The sequence below is a fragment of the Aspergillus stella-maris genome (assembly GCF_047715825.1).
Source record: "Aspergillus stella-maris strain CBS 113639 unplaced genomic scaffold BDV14scaffold_3, whole genome shotgun sequence".
In the NCBI taxonomy this organism is placed as follows: domain Eukaryota; kingdom Fungi; phylum Ascomycota; class Eurotiomycetes; order Eurotiales; family Aspergillaceae; genus Aspergillus; species Aspergillus stella-maris.
In genome coordinates, this window is record NW_027396797.1 from 592,710 (window position 1) to 610,322 (window position 17,613).

General features: G+C 51.8%; 5 protein-coding genes across 5 annotated transcripts; 2 read left to right on the top strand and 3 right to left on the bottom strand.

The window, feature by feature from the left end:
- The first annotated feature begins 1,151 nt into the window (after window positions 1-1,151).
- BDV14DRAFT_67518 (uncharacterized protein) lies at window positions 1,152-4,030 on the top strand. The gene is made up of 2 exons (XM_073777270.1): window positions 1,152-2,579; window positions 2,637-4,030. The coding sequence occupies exons 1-2, from the start codon at window positions 1,289-1,291 to the stop codon at window positions 3,761-3,763; spliced, it is 2,418 nt and encodes an 805-aa protein (XP_073632983.1). The 5' UTR covers window positions 1,152-1,288; the 3' UTR covers window positions 3,764-4,030.
- Window positions 4,031-4,150: 120 nt separating this feature from the next.
- BDV14DRAFT_164108 (uncharacterized protein) lies at window positions 4,151-6,168 on the bottom strand. Its single transcript, XM_073767130.1, has one exon. The coding sequence runs from the start codon at window positions 6,103-6,105 to the stop codon at window positions 4,297-4,299; it is 1,809 nt and encodes a 602-aa protein (XP_073632984.1). The 5' UTR covers window positions 6,106-6,168; the 3' UTR covers window positions 4,151-4,296.
- A 2,181-nt stretch (window positions 6,169-8,349) lies between these two features.
- Window positions 8,350-11,111, bottom strand: sC (sulfate adenylyltransferase). Its single transcript, XM_073767131.1, has 6 exons — window positions 10,645-11,111; window positions 10,528-10,555; window positions 10,209-10,391; window positions 9,849-9,994; window positions 9,715-9,784; window positions 8,350-9,659 (listed from the first exon to the last, which is right to left on the bottom strand). The coding sequence occupies exons 1-6, from the start codon at window positions 10,811-10,813 to the stop codon at window positions 8,531-8,533; spliced, it is 1,725 nt and encodes a 574-aa protein (XP_073632985.1). The 5' UTR covers window positions 10,814-11,111; the 3' UTR covers window positions 8,350-8,530.
- A 2,346-nt stretch (window positions 11,112-13,457) lies between these two features.
- On the bottom strand, window positions 13,458-15,006 carry met16 (phosphoadenylyl-sulfate reductase (thioredoxin)). Its single transcript, XM_073777271.1, has 2 exons — window positions 14,562-15,006; window positions 13,458-14,512 (listed from the first exon to the last, which is right to left on the bottom strand). Exons 1-2 carry the CDS (start codon window positions 14,728-14,730, stop codon window positions 13,767-13,769), a joined length of 915 nt encoding a protein of 304 aa, XP_073632986.1. The 5' UTR covers window positions 14,731-15,006; the 3' UTR covers window positions 13,458-13,766.
- A 687-nt stretch (window positions 15,007-15,693) lies between these two features.
- On the top strand, window positions 15,694-17,535 carry BDV14DRAFT_67639 (phosphoserine phosphatase SerB). Its single transcript, XM_073777272.1, has 3 exons — window positions 15,694-16,676; window positions 16,726-16,983; window positions 17,052-17,535. The coding sequence occupies exons 1-3, from the start codon at window positions 15,834-15,836 to the stop codon at window positions 17,364-17,366; spliced, it is 1,416 nt and encodes a 471-aa protein (XP_073632987.1). The 5' UTR covers window positions 15,694-15,833; the 3' UTR covers window positions 17,367-17,535.
- The last annotated feature ends 78 nt before the right edge of the window (window positions 17,536-17,613 follow it).

The following is a 17,613-nucleotide window of genomic DNA, read 5'->3' on the forward strand; positions in this document are numbered from 1 at the left end:
ATCTGAGACGTGCCGTTGTCTTAGCCATCTCCACCTAGCCAATAGCCTCATCGTCCGGCACTCCTGGCAATCAGACTGGCCTAGGATCCGGCACAATCTATCACTCTGGGTCTCAACGCCTAGCCAATCTGTCGCCTTCGCTTACGCTCGCAAGACATGGTGTTGCAATCGATGAAACATTGCCGTGCAGAAGAAAAGAGAACACGGGAGAGATGACTGTCAAGACATTCGGCATGCCCTCCATGGGCTTGGATTACCACTGTACACTGAAGCTTGTTGAATGCGCAACTTGCAGCGTACAAGCTGCTCGGGGTTGCATGTTCAATATCGGTTCGATCAATTGACATCCCAGAAATTCGGACCTAACAATCCTTTGTGACAGCTTCAGCGCTAGTCGCTACCCGGGGGTAGACTCCACTGACTGTTTCTAAAATCCAGAGTCCTGACAATCTGGGTTAGGCTGTGCACTTTCGACCCATGTTTATTCTGTGCTGAATGCTGAGAACATCAGCCGGTATCAACCGCTGAGGCTTGGTTCGAGGGCCGAATTCTCTGGAAGTGGAAGACCCTTCCTTCCTTTCATTACCCACCCGGCGTGAGGTACCTTCATCTGGGTGATTCTTCTCTCCTCCGAACGACTTCGTCGTCATCTTCATTCTCTTCCTTCCTGCTTGCCAGGCAAGAGCTAGAGGCTCGATCGATTCTGGCCTTTTTCTAGGTGACTCTGTAAGTCTTTCTCTGGCCTACTTTTATCGAGCAAGGCTAATCTATGTCATTTAGGCATTCTCACCTCAACAGCCTGCCGGAGCCCAGAAGCAGACTGTGCAATGGTCATGAAGCCTTGATATCCATTTCTCGTCCTTCTTTACAAATAAAATCCTGGTATGCAAGCATGACCAATAAAGATGTGGCTTCCATCCACTGCAAAGCAGCGTTAACTTCTCTATGATACCACCAGGCATTGAGTGCCATTTTGCATCACACTTTTTTTCCAGTCGTGGACTTCTGGTCATCAAGTTCCTTCCATTCTATCACACGCCTTCATTAGCACCATTCAGTACCTGCAACCATCGTTATCGCCGAGGCTTGCCTTCATCCAAATACCCTACCCCATTCCCTCACTCTTGAACAACTTCTTGATAGAAACATCGAGCTGGCCGTTGTTCATATCTGCCTACCAACCCGGATTACCATTCGCTTATTACGCCCGGATCCAAAGACCTTGGTTTATGATTTAGATCCACGTCTGTTGCCCGGTACGCAACCCCTAAACGCTGCTTCAAAGAACATGGACCCAACTTCGAAGTACGGCGGGCCTAACCCCAAGGCCGCGGAAAGAGGGGGATCGGTCCGGCGGGCGAGGGAAATGCTAGAGCACGGCAGACGCCCGAGGATTCGAGTTCCTCAAGAAAACACGACTGTTCCACCGCCCAGGCCCCATGTCCCTCAGCCGAACGCATGGCCGTTGTTAGGTGACAATAGTACACCGCGGACAAACGTGGCCGATGCACAGACACGGCTGTCCAACCTGGTGGATTCACAAGGAAGACCTTTGGTGTCTAGAGGAACCCCTCCTCAGCGCCCACCTCGACAGGACCTTCCATCGCCTTCCGTGTACTCGGAGAGGAGCGTTTCAGATGCTGTTCCAAGCCCTCTTCACCTTACCCAGCGTACACCGTCGTTCTCTCAGCCTTTCACCAATCAACAACACATCCACCCTGCGCTACGAGACCCGGTTCCTTCCGCAAATGAAGATATGTCCAGGAAATCTGCAGCATCATCCTTCGGCTCCATCCCTTCGATACCTGATTTTCCCCCGCCTTTGCCCTCTCAGAATAGACTTGCTCCTCCCGCGGCCATGCGCTCAGGCATGAATCGCAGATCGTCTGTCTCGCCAATACCGGAAGAACTGCCCGATAGTCCAACAATACTGAACAAGCCGTACGCTCCCAGCGTAGTGACTGCGTCGAGTTGGAACTCCGAGAAGCGCGAGTCTGATATACTTGGGGCGTATATGGATGGTGAATCTGATAGCGCTCAGGAGTCGCCTCAGCATGCTGAACCGGCTCTGGTTCGACAAGCCAGTCTCGGCAAACGAGGCAAGCCTTCACTGCGCACAATCAGTAAGCCCAATTTTGATACATCGCAACTGGCTGGAAGAACACCAACACCATCAGGACAGGGAAATAATCCTACTCTCAAGGAGATCGCAGCAGGGTTGGCCGCTCGATCCTCCTACGCCTCATCGTCATCAGGAGAATCGGACATTGACCCGGAGAAACCACCAATCGTACGGGGAGATGATATAAGTGCACACGGCTCGTATGACAGCAACATGAGGTCTCTTCCAGCGCCATTACCCCAGAGTGCACCGACACTGAGTGAGATGAGACCAGGAGCCCGCCGGCCGCCACGCTTGAACATCAATGCGGTCAGGGAAGCTGAAGCTCGCGGTAGTCTGACGAGTTTGTCTGATCTGATCAAGCGCGCGACGAAACTTGCGACCAATCTCGAGCACGGGCGAACAGCAAGCAGGAACGACCTTCTGAATGTTGAGGGAGGCTCCAGACATCCGTTCGGTAAGCTAAATTCCAAGTAGTGCTCTCAATTCTTCAGCCTCACTAATGCATACACAGGTGACCCGAATCGAAGGTCCGGATCCATCAAGGACATCTTGGCGTCGTTCCCAAACCCTGCTGCTACGCCGGAAGGTCGTTCGTCTTGGCCTATTTTCTGGAGACGATCTACACTTCACCAACTACACTCTCAAGAGCAGAGGCACGATCCTGGCAATGAGAAGAACAGCGCACAAAGCCAACGACGGCGGTGTTGCGGAATGCCTTTGTGGGCATTCATTACCCTCTGCGTCGTACTGCTCCTCGTCATCGCTGCCGCCGTTTTGATACCCATTTTTCTGGTTGTGGTGCCTCGGGAAAACCAGAGTAACGATAGCAGCACATTGTGTGAGAAGACTACTCCATGTTCGAATGGTGGTGTCAGTGTGTCAAGTGGAGATGTTTGCTCCTGCGTCTGTGTCAATGGATATACCGGCTCCCGCTGTACGACATCAGGCGATGCCAGCTGTGTCACTACCGAAATCACGCAAAACTCGAGATCCCGCAATGCCACTGTTGGTGATGATCTTCCTCGCCTGTTCCAAGACTCCCAGAGTAACTTTAGTATTCCGCTGGACTCTGTTACTGTCATGGCCCTCTTCAGTCAGAACAATGTCTCTTGTACGACGGAGAATACGCTTGTTTCGTTTGAGGGCCTCACCTCGAACGACAATGAGCGCCGTGCCCTATCCTCTGACTTTGTCATCGTAGACGAACTATCTCCCGATAACGGAGAATCACCTGACTCTACTCTCTCAGAGACTCCCACAGCAACGCTTCCCGTGCCAAGGGATGTTGCTACCAAGAATGGTATTCTTTTCGAAGCTTCGGAAGCTACGAAGGGGGTCGATGCTACTCCTACTCCAAGCAGCACAGCAACACCGTCCGCCACACCATCTGTCAGTACCGAGGTCATCGACTTTTCCCGAATCGCAGTTCTATACATTCTTCAGCGAACCGGCACCCTCAGCGCGGCCATGTACTCGGCAGAATCCATCGAACGTCATCTGTCGCACTCTTACTCAAACTCAAGCGACGAAAGCTACCTCTTCGATCTCGACCCCTCCGGCGTCAAGGGTAACTTCACGCTGAACTTCCAAGAGTTCACCATTACCGATTTCGACGGCGACACTGTCGGCGGCAACTAAGCACGCTTTCTCATTTCCTCATTTTCTCGCTTCATCATTTGATTCCCATCCCATTCTTACAATCCTTGCATATTGCTGGCCCCGTTTATTTCCCTTCTCGCGCTCCTTTGCATCTGATTAATCTTTATATACAGGAGAGAGTGTGTATAGCCTCCTCATCTCCCTTTGACTTTGATCTGACCTTGTTGGGCGTTCCCTGGTGTATATATACAGACATGATCTCCTCAGCCTCAGCTTCTCATACCCTTGTTATCTCCTACCCAGTTCTGGCTAGACTATCTGGGGCGTTGGTAGCTGGTTAGCGTTAATTTTTTGTTAATTTATCCGACTGCATGCCAGTTTCTAAAAGCACAATATAAGCGTTATATTGAAGGATTCGTATGTTTGGTTGTAATTGTAATTGTAGTAGTATTTGAATATTGTTATACATGGAATAAAGTAGTAAATATATGATACACCCAAAACTCCTAGAACTCCAGCCTCAGCCATATATGCATTGAACCCAGACAGCAACAAAATATGCAGGTTGAAGCTTAAAACAATCCAACCCCAGGCGCAGTAGAAGCATTCATCTCAGCCTCAGTCATAACCAGCGGACCCAATCGACCAACTCTCTCACGCAAAAGGAAGTCCTCAGCCTCCCACCTCATGCGCTCATGAGTCTTCTGCAGAACAGTTTTCTCAGAGGGTTTCGAGAACCACGATGTCTTCGAGTCACTCTTCGCCTTCTCGCGGACCTCGTCCTCGTCCTTCTTCGCTGTCTCGATGAATTCGCTCAGCATTGTTCTCCAGTTAACCATGTTTACGCGGAGACACTGCGTGCATTTGTTCTTTGGGTCTGTGGTGTCTGTTTCGGGGAGGGTTGTTTCGGCGAGGTCGAATGCATCGCGCGTCCATGCGAGGCCGGTCTTCTTGGAGTGTGACGCGTAGATGATTTCGCCGATGTAGGTCATGAGTGCTGCTTCGTCGCAGGGAGATATGGTTGTTTTGAAGGGGGGTTCGTTTCCGGAGGGCGTGGATTGGATGGGTTCAGGTTGGGTGAAGAGGGATTTGAAGGTGTTGATGAATGTGACGATTGAGTCGGTTGATGGTTGGACGAAGGATGGGCGTTCTGGAAGGGTAGTGCCGGGGGGTGGTGGGAGGAGGGCACGACGGGCTTTGAGGACGGATGTGAAGATTGATAGGGCTGTTGGGAGGTTTCCGTTGCGAGCGTGGTGGACGCCTACGGCTGTTGAGACGCGGATGATGTTCTCGGATGGAGGGGCTTGAGGGTCGTTCTTCAGGACGCCTGTTTTGGTGTTGACTACTTTCGACACTTCCACTGGGGAGCCTGATGCCGCGATGTCCATAGCCCAGGCATAGGTGTCCGCCGCGGTTTTTTTCAGGCCTTTGTAGTCCAACCAGTCGGCAAAGGCGATAGCCGCCTCGACCCTTTGTCCGGCATTGAACCCAACAGTCGTTAAGATCTTGGTATAGAAGCCCTCCGGACTTGGCGATGCAGGTATGGCGTTCTCCTCGGACAATTGTCCGTGCTTGGTGGCGCGTTTGGGATTGGGGTTTGAGGGGCCTTCGAAGTATTCCTGTGGCGCAGAAGCATTGAGCTTGACATCCGTCATCCAGCCCTCTAGGTTCTCCGCAGCCTTTGCAGCTCCTAAGAGAGCCTGGTAGTAGCCCTGCCTCCACTGCTCGCTCTTGGCCGTAATGTCGAATCCGGATTTCTTGACAACGGACGGGTCATTATGCCCACATTTGGTCACACTCTCAAAGAGGAATCCGTTCTCCTCGAGCTCGATAATATCTTTCCCATCAACATTCGGATCCTCCAATCGATGTAACAACTCGCGGCAGTGAGCCGAAATCGCCGGCCACTGGGTCATGTATTGGCCATTTTCCTCTGGTCGTTGGAACGCCTCAAGAGCCCGTAAGAACACCCGGCTTTTCCAGGTCCACTCCGCCGGCGTCGGCCACTTGTGTTCACGCTCCTGGTTCACGATTCCGAACTTGACGACGTCCCAGCAGAAGAACATAGCGCCGACTGTCAGGAAAATCCGCACCCAGTGGGACATGCGTTTCTTGAATTGACCGCCACTTGCGGTGGATGCGAGTCGCGCATAGTGTTGCTTTAGATGCGTCGGCCATGGAGGGAGAGCTCGTTCGATATGCGGGGGGGCAAGGTAAGTCAGTTGAGGTCGGCCTCGCTGCGGGGAGAGAGTCTGAAGAGGAGGGTTCTGTGTGAACGGGCGACGGCAGGTCCGGCGAGCGGTGGTGGGAGCAAGATGCGGCCGGAGCGAGGGAACCACCGGCCTCGCCATTCGAGGCAAGCGGTTATGTTGACGCAACATCCTGCGATGCTTGCGGTGATTGACGTTGCGACGGTGAAGAATTGGCAATCTCGAGTCTCAAGACTCGATGGATTGGTTGGTGTTTGCTGTGTTTGCACGTTTTTGCCTTTTTGGGGAAAGACTGACCATGGATCCATTTTCATAGTCAAGGTAGCCCTGGAAGAAGTTCCATCGCCAAAACCAACATTCTGGAAGTTATGCGTCGTGTCACTCTGTCAAGGATTTATCCATCAAGATACATTATGAACTGCAACTCCGAGAACACCCATGATAGCACTGGTCCACTGACTGTGATCTTCTACCCAGAAGCAATCGTGTTATCACAAGAGCTTTGAGAACAAGGTCATCATTTCGCTGGTAAATTCTGCAGGCACTTGAACTAAGTAAACGGGAGGAGCTGCGATGGAGGAGAAGAAACAAGCTATCAGTACCCTTCAGCGTCTCTTTCAGAGACAACCCCAGGCCGTTGAGTCGTCCTTGGCATCAGCTGAGCCTGTACTTAGGGGCAAGAGTAGGGATCTGATGGCGAGGCAGCCTCACCACCATATTGTGCCATATCAGACTGTGCAATAGCTTCTACTTCTGTGGAGATTGAAAAGAAAAATTATTGCTCCCACACGATCATTGGCAGGTGACGCAGTGGTGTCCTGAAGTGAAGGCTGAACACCTCTTCGTCACGTCTCTGTAGTCTGCGAAGAAAACAGCATTAAGTCCGACTACCGGAGCCGGCAAGAGTCTTAAAAGGTTTACTTTGGGTGCCAATGTGGCCAGAACCGTTGTAGTCGTCACGACCTAGCCCAGCCTGCAGTAGCTGGCACCAGAGCTTAGTTCTATACTCAAGCCCTCCACCCCGTCCTTTTAAAGGACTTTTGGTCGCAATTCTAGATTGCCTATCTATAATTGCTATCCTAACTCTTGCCTTTGGTGGGAGAAATTTCTCGGGTTTGTATATGTAATAAAACGGCCTGTATGCCATGTTGCTTGACACTCATTGTACAAGAAAGGCTTCTGAGGTTATGTATATACCCAAGATTCTACAGATTCTACATATAATTAGCAAGTACTCACTCCGCTCCACTTCTATATCTTCAATAGTCTCACAATCTGTCTGTGATGCCCCGAGTGGCACTCTTTGTGGCTTTCTGATTTGTTGACCTGTAGGTTCCTGCTTCCTTATTGGCCAAAATACAGCGCCCTGGCGCATGTACGTTTTTGGCCAAGTTAGGGATCTGGGTGAACGTGTGCTAAGTTGCTTACTGCTTAAGGCACCACGACGGCCTCCAATTGCAACTGTGGGATTTCCCTGTGCCGCAATGGGACGAACAATCAACTATTTTGTTTCTTGCTTGTTCATCCTGCATCATTCCTCTATAAAACAAGCTCTTTTCTCAAGGAAAACACAATGGAATCCTGAGACATTCAGAACAACCCAACTCAAGCAACTCCGAAATAGCGCACTTCTCAGAACAATGTTTCCTCTTTAATCTCTAAACTCTAAATTGGGACTATGGCCTGGTCCTCAGCCGAAACAATCGCCCTCATTACCCTCCTCGTCGCCATCCCGACATCATCCCTTGGACTCTGGACTCTATTCCTATGCCTTAGAGCTCGAAGCCGTCGAGGACGTACTGTGTCAGGTCAGTTTATTTCCATATTTTTCTAGAATAGAAAGTCATGTCTTGGACCATGTATTCTTGATTTGAAATTAACTCCAAACTATAGAAGCGCCATCCTCAGATCTAGAAATCGCCCCACTGTGGGGATCTTCCGCGACCACGAGCCCGGCCCGGAGACACAGTCCGTCGCCGCACCCTCCAAGTCCATTCCCACCATCCCGGTTAACTTCAACTCCTTACCTTCTACATGATATCGAGTCGAGGACTGAACATAGATTTGGATATATTATTCGTGAGTTCTGATTTTGTTTTACTCTGTACTCATGACGGAATCATGGTAGCTAATGGTTCGCGATGCTGCATAGGGTCGGAGACTATAAGGGTTAATCCAGGTCCAGCGCCGTATTCTCAGACTTTGTCGACTGTTTATTAGTGGGTTGGGTGCTTTATGTTTCGATATTTTGGATGGATACTTTGTTGAGATTGCTGGGTTGAATTTGGTTGGACATATAAAGGTAGGTACATACGGACTTTATAGGTTCATGTTGTCTGGGTGGGATACGTCAGCGCTGGAGTACGGCAGGGACACACGTTTACTAGAAAGAGATCTTTCACAAGGTACGAAGTGTACTACTACAAAATATACTCGGGAATATCATGGTCATGAAAAAAGTCGTTACTAAATTCAAACGTTCTATATCCATACCAGGGATCCCTTTTTATTCCAAGGCCCCATCTTTATATCGCATCACACACAAGAAAAGAAGGGTAACAAAAAAAAGCCATCTCTAAACGCCCTGAATATCGATCTACTGACGCTCGAAGTAGCCCTCGCTCTCGAGCACAAGGATGATCTCGTGGACGATGGAGCGAACGCTCTGCTTGGAGACATCAACGGTGAGGTTGGCGTTGGTGGGGGCCTCGTAGGGGTCGTCGACACCAGTGAAGCCCTTGATCTCGCCGCGGCGGGCCTTCTCGTAGATGCCGCGCTTGTCGGTGGACTCGCAGTACTCGAGGGGAGTGTTGACGTGGACGAGGAAGAAGGAGCCACCGGTGCTCTGGACAGCCTCGCGGGCGGCCTTGCGGGAGCGCTCGTAGGGGGCGATGGGAGCGGCGATGACGGCGGCACCGGCGCGGGTGAGCTCGCCGGCGACGAAGGAGATGCGCTGGATGTTGGTGTGGCGGTCTTCAGCGCTGAAGCCGAGCTCGGAGGAGAGCTCGTGGCGGACGGTGTCACCGAGGAGGAGGGTGACGGAGCGTCCACCCTGCTGGTTGAGGGTGACCTGGAGGGCACGGGCGATGGCGTCCTTGCCGGAGTTCATGTAACCAGTAAGGAAGATGGTGAAACCCTGCTGAGCGCGGGGAGGGCTAGACTCGCGCAGGATCTTGACGACCTCGGGGTAAGAGAACCACTCGGGGATGTGGGCACCGGTGCGGAGACGGTTGCGGAGCTCGGTTCCGGAGATGTCGAGGGTCTTGACACCAGCGGGGACCTGGTCGCGGGGCATATACTCGTCGGTGTCGGGGAGGTAGGTGACCTGCTGGAACTCGACGACCTCGATACCGAGCTCGGAGCGGTACTTCTCGACGGCGTGCTGAGCATCGTAGGGGCCGTAGAACTCCTCACCCTTGGAGTTCTTACCGGGGCCGGCGTGGTCACGACCGACAATGAAGTGGGTGGCACCGTGGTTCTTACGGATGATGGCGTGCCAGATAGCCTCACGAGGACCACCCATACGCATGGCAAGGGGCAAGAGGCCAAGGACGGCCATTCCGTTGGGGTAGCGGGGGAGGAGAGCCTGGTAGGCGCGGACACGGGTGAAGTGGTCAATGTCACCAGGCTTGGTGAGACCAACGACGGGGTGGATGAGGACATTGGCCTGACGAGCGCGAGCAGCGCGGACGGTCAGCTCACGGTGAGCTCTGTGCATGGGGTTTCTACAGCAAGTCAGGAAACATGTCCGGTAGTAATATTTAGGATGCCAAGACAAACCTGGTCTGGAAAGCGACAACTCGGGACCAGCCGAGCTTGTCGAAGTGGATGCGGAGCTCCGCGGGTGTGTCTGAAAATTGCGTCAGTTTTGTCTTTCTTGCGTTATGCTCGGCGGAGGGGTAGGCTGGGCATACAGCGGAGGCCGACATAGTCGTAGTGGTTGAGCTTGTTGACAGCATCAAGCTTTCCACCAATGTAGTAGTCGTTGGTCTGGTTGTTCAGATACTTGACAGCGGGGTGCTCGGGGTCACCACCGAAGACGAGCTTAGCCTCCTTGGCCCTAGAAGCAAGCAAAAATGTTAGTAACTAATGCCATTATCGCCAAAAGCTGAGCAGCATGTGCTATGCGCAAGACGTGTCTGGTCATTCTATGACCTCCAATCGCTTTATCGAATGATAAACCAAGCGCAATAGCGGAGGCGGCATGAAAGCGCCAAGGACGCCGACGATGCCGCTGTCAAGGACCAAGAAAAAGGAACACCGGATGAACTCACTTGTCAGGCTGGTAGATGTCGTCAATTGTGAGAATGGCGAGGTTGCGGTCGTCACGGGGGTCACGGAGAGTGACGCGAGAGCCAGGCTTCAAGCCGGAGTGGTCAATGACAGCCTTGGAGGCGTCAAGAGTGATGGGCATAGAGAAGAGGTTGCCATCGGCGAGACGAGATTCGGCGACAACGCTAGAAACCCCCACCGTTAGCCAAACGTTCAATGATTGCTAATTCCTTCGCGAAATTGCATTATTCGAGAAATGCGACTCGGAAATGCCCCGCGCAAAATGGGATAAGATGCAGTGTATGAGGGGAAAGCGCATACCCATCGTAGTCCTTCTGGTTCATGAAACCTGCACCGCGTCAGTTAGTGACTGTAATTTTAAAATGGACCGCATCGTCGCCGAGGCAGTTTCAAAATCAATTGGAAAGTACAACGTACCCTCAAGAGGAGAAAAACCACCGTTCATGATCAATTCAAGATCGCACAGCTGGCGCTCAGTGAGGACGATGGAGGGGAGAGTGGCGGCCTCGGCCTCGAGCTGGTCGTGGCGGGGCGCATCGCGAGCGACGAGATCCTTGAGGATACCACCGTGAGGAGAGTTGGCCATTGTGAATGAACTGTGCTTCAAGAACTGAAAATGAAAGCGGCAAAAAGATGAGAAGAAGACAGCGAAAGGGAGAGGGAGAAAGAGGTGGGAGAAAAAAGTAGAGTGGAGGGGCGACGGAGAAAGCAAACGGAGGGGAATCGGCAGTTAAAAAGATGGAAAAGCAAGGCCGAGAACCACCAACGGGCGGATCCAAACTTGAAATCCTCAGGAGAACGCAGGACGAATTGTAATTCGCAATAGAGTGCTCGGAATGGATTACTGAGTGGGGGACAGCCTTCGTTTACGTAGCACTCTGTCCTCCGTAACTATCTATATCTCCTCGAGGTTATTCTGACATCCTGTTCATCTAACCTGGAGTGAATCCAGTACTACTTTACTATACAACTGCAAACTGCGAGCGAGGCTGAACTCGTCAACAGCATACGTAATGAGGCAAAAGTGCCTGTCTTCAAATACGCCTCCTTATTCCTTCGGTCTACCGCACCATATACAGCTTCTGGCTTGATATGCACCATGGCAACGGCTCATGAGAACGAGCAGACGCAACCTCATGAGGCGACACGATACTGATAGATTATGTCCGAGAAGTCTGAAGTTGAATCTCCGTACCAATTGAAGTCATGATTTTCAGGGGCGGAGATTATCAATTGTTTGGCCTCACCTTCGTCGTCAGCAGTGATGATTTGATACAGATCAATGCGGCGAGGCTTTTTAGCGCAGGAGCTGCCGCATAATTATAGTTCTATCGCGCAGGGATCGTGGACGGGCGCAAGAATCCTGCTGATAAATTGCACAGATGACCCCCAGTTACAAACCAGAGAACAGGCAGCATCTCAGCCCTCCAAGGCAAACCACATCGTAGAACCAAGTGTGGGGGATGCAAAGCAAATTGTGAGTCTGTGACGCACTTGAAACCAGACGGCGAGTTCGACAGCGGAAACTAAAGCCATGCTTGCAATCACGACATACTCCACACGGCTTGCGTGATTGCAAATCTTGGCATTGCCTGATCCGGTATGGCGCCATTTCAGTGCCGCCGATCTCGCAAGCCACGGCTCATGCACTCGACCTCTCTAGCTTTATCAGTTATGCCAATGGATCATCCTGCATGGCCCCTGTGAGTTTGACATTGTTGACACTTTCTGTGACAGGCTGATTGTTCGATCTACAGTTCTTGTCCCTGACCATCAAAGACCACGTAAGTTCCCCTGAGAATCAAACGCCTCGAAATGTACATCTCATGGTCTGGACCCACCCATTACGTTGCTCAATAAGGGATTATATACGGCATACGTAGACATCCTGACTCGGATACGAAGCTATAATCTAGAAAGTCACAGCTGTCCTCTGTCAGAGCATTGGCATACGGCGGTTGATAATAAGGAGACGTTTGCTTAGAAGTGAACGCTGCGCAATTTTGATGCTGGTTACAGAGGAGCAGTCCGGCTCGGTATCCGCGAGTGGCCTTGGACGGGATGTAAGGTTTTATAAACCGCTATAAGCCGCTTTTATGGGTATTTTCTGCGACCACCAGTAGCTAACAAGGTCTCAGCACCTCGCGAGCCTCAACATGAACTAGATCAAGGGTTCTGTTACCTATTAATGCGTTCAATTCTGACGAGATCTCGGAAACTCACTTGCTATACTTACTGTGAGGATGTAGAGAGATTTATGAGCAGTAAAGTCTCATGCTCCCTTTGCTTTGTGATAATCCCGCGCAGCATAGTCAGGAGAGATCATTGAGTCTCAAGATTCAGGTTTGATTCATGAATCAAGACAGCAGCCCATAGCTCAAGGCAACCCTATATGTGGAGGCCTTCTTCCACGGTTCTCGAAGCCATAACTTATTCCAACACAAGCAACAAGAGCGGGTCCCATCCCAAAACATAACAAACCAAGTCCACAACGTAATGGCCAACCGCTCAAGTTCAACCCCAACCTTCCACCGAACCACCCCCATGCGCCCATGCCCGATTGCAATGCCAAGTGATAAGATCGATAAGATTAGATCTTTCACCAAGCCAAACGAACCAAACCAACCCCGCCCGATCCAACCATCGATGTCGCCATCCCACTCCAAAGTCACACCTTCAATCCCGCAACGTTAAACGACTTAGCCTCAGCCTAGCGACACCGATCTTGGAGATCTCGCAATAAGGATACCTCTAGACAGATCAGTCAGCTGATCGCTGTGATCACGACAGCTCCGCCGAGCCTTACGAATTTGGGGGCGTCGTTGTTTGGTCATGACAAGCTCTGGCGGTCAGATTGTCAGACCTTGATGGGCTGTTAGTGGTGGAGAAATGACTGGAGTATGCAGGGTAGCCCTACGAGGGTATATGCGGCATTTGAGAGATTGCTGACGTGCTCTTTGACGGTTGTTGGCGTGAGTCACATTCACATCATGAGGGTTCGGGGTTGCTGGTGTTGATTACGGTCAACTGTCTCTACCTTTACATGCCATTGGACCCTTCACGGCTTTTGAGACCCCGGATTCGGGCAAGAGATGATATGGAGAAATCCCTTCTATGCTTTTAGCCTACCTGGCTTGCGAAACTAGGATGTTTCGCGCAAATTTAGTTGCCTTGTCCGTGGAAATGGGTTGCCCCACTTACTTTGACGAGGGCACAGATTGCGTGCTACGGTGGGTGGAAAAGAATCGAACACAGGCTTTGTAGAGAGTTCTATCATTTCTATCATGCTATTCATTATAATGCTGGATCAATTGTCCATATAAAACTCCGCTCAATCCGTCTGTACAATCTTCCAATGGAAGTAGGATTGGCATGAAAATGCTTTTGGGTCGCCAAAAGTATCAAAAGTGTTGAAAATCGAAATCATGACGGCGTAATTCCGTAGAGCGCCGATGGAAGAGAGACAATGACCGGGGTAAACTCGCTAGACAACCAAACAATAACGCCAGGGAGATGCAATTGACAAATCAGACTTTTGCTCATTGAGCAGTGGAGAGCTGGTTTTGCAGGGCTTGGGACAGAGCTTCCTCTTGTCGCTTGCGCTCCATGTCCATCAAGTACTGAGCATACTTGGACCGAGGGTTGTGAATACCGCACTCGGTCTTGGCCTGACCCTTCCAGCGGCCTGAACGCTCATCTTCGTTCTCTTTGACGGGGGATGTTGAGTGGTAGTCACCAATGCTCTTGTAGCCCCGGTCAAGAAGAACGTTGTATGGAATGTCGTTCTCCTTGACGTATTGCTTGACCTGGTCGAAGGTCCAGTTGGCGAGGGGGTTGATCTTGATGAGACCAGCCTCGTCAACTTCAATAATGTCCATGTCTCCTCGCTTGCCTCCCTGGCTGCGTCGACGTCCAGTCAAGACGGCGTGAACGTTGAGCTCACGGTAGGCGCGTTGAGCGGGCTCAACCTTGGCAACCCAGTCGTACATTTGGTCATCTTTTTCCCAGAGGCGGTCGCCGTGCTTCTTGGCGAACTCAGCCTCAGAGTCAACGCCTTGAGGCTTGTAGACGTGGATGTGCTGAAGCGGGTACCTCTTTCGGACGTTGTCGACGAGTTCGAGGGTTTCAGGGAAGTGGTGAAGAGTGTCGAGGAAGATGAGGTTGACCATTTGGGGGCGAGGAATGGACAGCTTGGAGAGCATGTCCATGATCACCAGACCTGTGAGACCGAACGCGGTGGTCTGGAACAAGTGAGGGAGCGATGTGACACACCATCTGAGAACATCTGCAGAGGGTTAGAGACAGTCAAAACAGAAGGGATATGAGAAACCAACCTTGAGGTTCGAGGAATTGAAGTTGACGGTTGAGGAATTGCAAATGAGGCTTTGTGAAGACAATTTCGGGCAGATATTCTTCACTTGATCCACCGCTGACATAGCCAGAGTCTCTCATGTCGGCAGTCTCACTGTCGGAGGGGTAGGTGGATTCCATCTTAGCTGGCATTGCGTCTTGTACAGCCCTAGGTTTAGGTGTAGATGGGTGTGATGGTGGTATATGGGTGTGGCAAAGGAAGCAGAGTGGTGTAAGAACCAAGAGAAGTGCCTTTGACCCCTCTGATATAGAGAAGCGAGCGGACAGGGGCAATCACGACATCATCCGCCCTGGAGACGCCTTTCTCTGCTGCCTCTGGCCCTCATAGTCCCGTACATGCCGGTCCATTTTGCCGGCCTTGAGCACGACATCGCAAGTTACCGCCTTCCGAAAGCGGGCTGACCCTGAAAATTTTGATCCTCTAATCTCCGCAAGAAATCACGCAATACTTGCACTTTGGGTCTCTGTGGCCAACCGGAACCGGGCTTTGCCAGCCGAATTTACCAGGGCTGATGATAAATCCATCCGATCTGACGTGCTCCTGGAAGGTTGGAGAATTCCCCTCGGAGATAGTACGGTGTCTGGCACATCGTAAGCATTGATTATAAATTGTTTGCATTGATGCATCCCCATGCCGGGGCCAGTAATACTCTGTATCTCGAAGACGACCTGGGGAAGTCGTCGATATTAGCTATCCGTGACGAAAGAGCTAGAAAACAGGACAAACATCAGGAACTTCATGTCAGCATGATAGCTGCCGAGTAGATCTTGCACATCGATCTCTTGTTTCATCATCATATGTCATAGCGTAGCTTGTGTGCTCGCGATGGCGAATTCGAGTCCTCAGGCTCAAAGGCTTCTGGAAGTTCGGCTTGAGGGTCTCCCCACTCTTGAGTTTGCATGAACGTTGGGTCGGCTTGGGCCGTTCTGCCGGGCGGTCAGTCACGCGGGGCATTACGTAAAAAGAGGACAAGGGGTGCCTGTCTGTCTGGCGGCCTGAGGCAGAAGAGTACGTACCACGTGCCGTAGATCAGAGCAGGCTTCGTCAATCTGGAGCAGAGTTCGAAACAACCAAGAGAGATTCGAGGCCCTGTTGTCTGCATCTCGTCTCCGCGCTATCTGAGGGAAAATCTCTCCTCACGGGCGGGCACCGTTGATCCCTGCGGACCTTGTGTGATCTGTCTCTTTGTCGCTCCATCTTCTCCCCGCACTCATCCTGCATCTCCTGCTCCGACATGTCAGAGCCCAACCCCGCGGGAGCTCGTCCTGCCCGCCCTGTCTTGCGACAGAACTTCTCCAGCAGTTCCTTCATCCACGATCACCAGCAATACAAGCCTCCTGCTCCGACCGCCATCACCCAGACAATAGGCAATGTACTCGGCAATGCCAGCGAGCCCTCTCCGGCGCCGGTTCCTCGCGCCTCCAATCCCATCCAACCGGATCCCAAGAAGGTGACCGACAGTGGCATCATCCACAGTATCTTCCATCACCGAGAGGGTCTACTTCCCAAGGGTACTCCCAAACTAGTCGCGACGATATACTACAAGTCTGCCAATCCGGTGCACCCTCACCTCCACCCCGATTCCTCCCCCAATGCGCGACCTGGGGATAAACTACCTCACCCCATGGTTCCCGTCGGCTCGGCCCCTACTGTTGATATCGAGAAGCTCCCGCGCGAGCCTCCGGCGCCCGAACCCGAACCTTTAGATCATTTGTACGGGCCATACGTATCGCAGCTGTGCTTGACCAATTTCCTTCAAATCATCGAGTCTCTGCCAATCCCGTACCAGCGTATGAACACTTCCCACCGCTGCCTTGATACCCAGGAGCACCCACGCGTTGTTGAAGTCACATTTTCTCCTCCTCCGAACCCGGACTATCTTAGCTTTGCGGATCTCCGCAAGCATGAAAGCTTATGGCGCTTTGAGCGGGAGTGGAATGTCGAAGTTGTCTTACAAAAGGAGAGCGCTTTCCGCAGACACAAGCGTTTGGTCGTTTTCGACATGGACAGCACCCTGATTAAGAACGAGGTGATTGACGAGATTGCGAAGTTCATCGGCGTTGAGAAGGAAGTTTCTGTAGGTACTTTGCTATCCGCGCTGAAGCACCAGTCTAACGTTGGCGCAGGAAATTACGGAACGAGCCATGAACGGCGAGCTAGACTTCTCCGCTTCTTTAAAAGAACGTGTCAGTCTACTAAAGGGAGTGCCCGCGGACGTCTTTGAGAAATTGAAGTCCGTCATCACTATCGCCCCTGGCGCGCGGGAGCTATGCAAAGCTCTCAAGAAGCTTGGCTGCAGGTTGGTCGTCGCGAGTGGAGGGTTCCAACCACTCGCCGAATGGCTGGCTGCTGAACTGGGCATTGATCATGCCTTTGCCAATCACGTACGTCCCCTCCCATCGCTAGTACTGAAACATTCGACATGCCGTCCCTTGCTAACTAACAATCACAGCTCGAGGTCGACCCCGCCTCGCAAACCCTAACAGGCAACCTCGTCCCAACCCACCCAATCATCAACGCAGAACAGAAACGCTCTCTCCTCCAGTCCATCGCAGCCGAGTACTCCATCGACATCGCGCAAACCGTTGCCGTCGGCGACGGCGCCAACGACCTACTCATGCTTCACGCCGCTGGCCTCGGAGTGGCATGGCGCGCCAAGAGCAAGGTCCAGCTCGAAGCCCCCACGCGCATCAACGGCGAAAGCCTAGTCGATGTTCTGTACCTGCTTGGGTTCAATGACGAGGAGATTCTGGAACTTACTGCTTAAACCATGCGAAACATGGCTGGGTGGGGCTTCTAGGACCTTTTTGTCGTGTCGTATCATGTCAGGAGCAGGTCTCTTTACTTTCTTTCTGACTTATCTATCTATTTATCTACTGGCGGGTCGTACTGGATTTGGCTTATTCTTTTCTTACTGATCGCGGGGCGCAAACATCAAACCCGTGTGGAGTGAACGTAGGTGTAACGGGGGATAGGGATACCTAGGTGGGGTGGGCGTACATATGCAATCTAGT

Excerpts from the sequence above, each read along its gene's own strand:
- BDV14DRAFT_67518 (XM_073777270.1), top strand. The coding sequence starts at position 1,289 with ATGGACCCAACTTCGAAGTACGGCGGGCCTAACCCCAAGGCCGCGGAA. Across the intron at positions 2,580-2,636 it reads AGGCTCCAGACATCCGTTCG|GTGACCCGAATCGAAGGTCC; the intron begins GTAAGCTAAATT and ends ATGCATACACAG.
- BDV14DRAFT_164108 (XM_073767130.1), bottom strand. The coding sequence starts at position 6,105 with ATGTTGCGTCAACATAACCGCTTGCCTCGAATGGCGAGGCCGGTGGTT.
- sC (XM_073767131.1), bottom strand. The coding sequence starts at position 10,813 with ATGGCCAACTCTCCTCACGGTGGTATCCTCAAGGATCTCGTCGCTCGC. Across the intron at positions 10,556-10,644 it reads TGGTTTTTCTCCTCTTGAGG|GTTTCATGAACCAGAAGGAC; the intron begins GTACGTTGTACT and ends GACGCGGTGCAG. Across the intron at positions 9,995-10,208 it reads GACATCTACCAGCCTGACAA|GGCCAAGGAGGCTAAGCTCG; the intron begins GTGAGTTCATCC and ends GCTTGCTTCTAG.
- met16 (XM_073777271.1), bottom strand. The coding sequence starts at position 14,730 with ATGCCAGCTAAGATGGAATCCACCTACCCCTCCGACAGTGAGACTGCC. Across the intron at positions 14,513-14,561 it reads TCAATTCCTCGAACCTCAAG|ATGTTCTCAGATGGTGTGTC; the intron begins GTTGGTTTCTCA and ends AACCCTCTGCAG.
- BDV14DRAFT_67639 (XM_073777272.1), top strand. The coding sequence starts at position 15,834 with ATGTCAGAGCCCAACCCCGCGGGAGCTCGTCCTGCCCGCCCTGTCTTG. Across the intron at positions 16,677-16,725 it reads GCGTTGAGAAGGAAGTTTCT|GAAATTACGGAACGAGCCAT; the intron begins GTAGGTACTTTG and ends ACGTTGGCGCAG. Across the intron at positions 16,984-17,051 it reads ATCATGCCTTTGCCAATCAC|CTCGAGGTCGACCCCGCCTC; the intron begins GTACGTCCCCTC and ends TAACAATCACAG.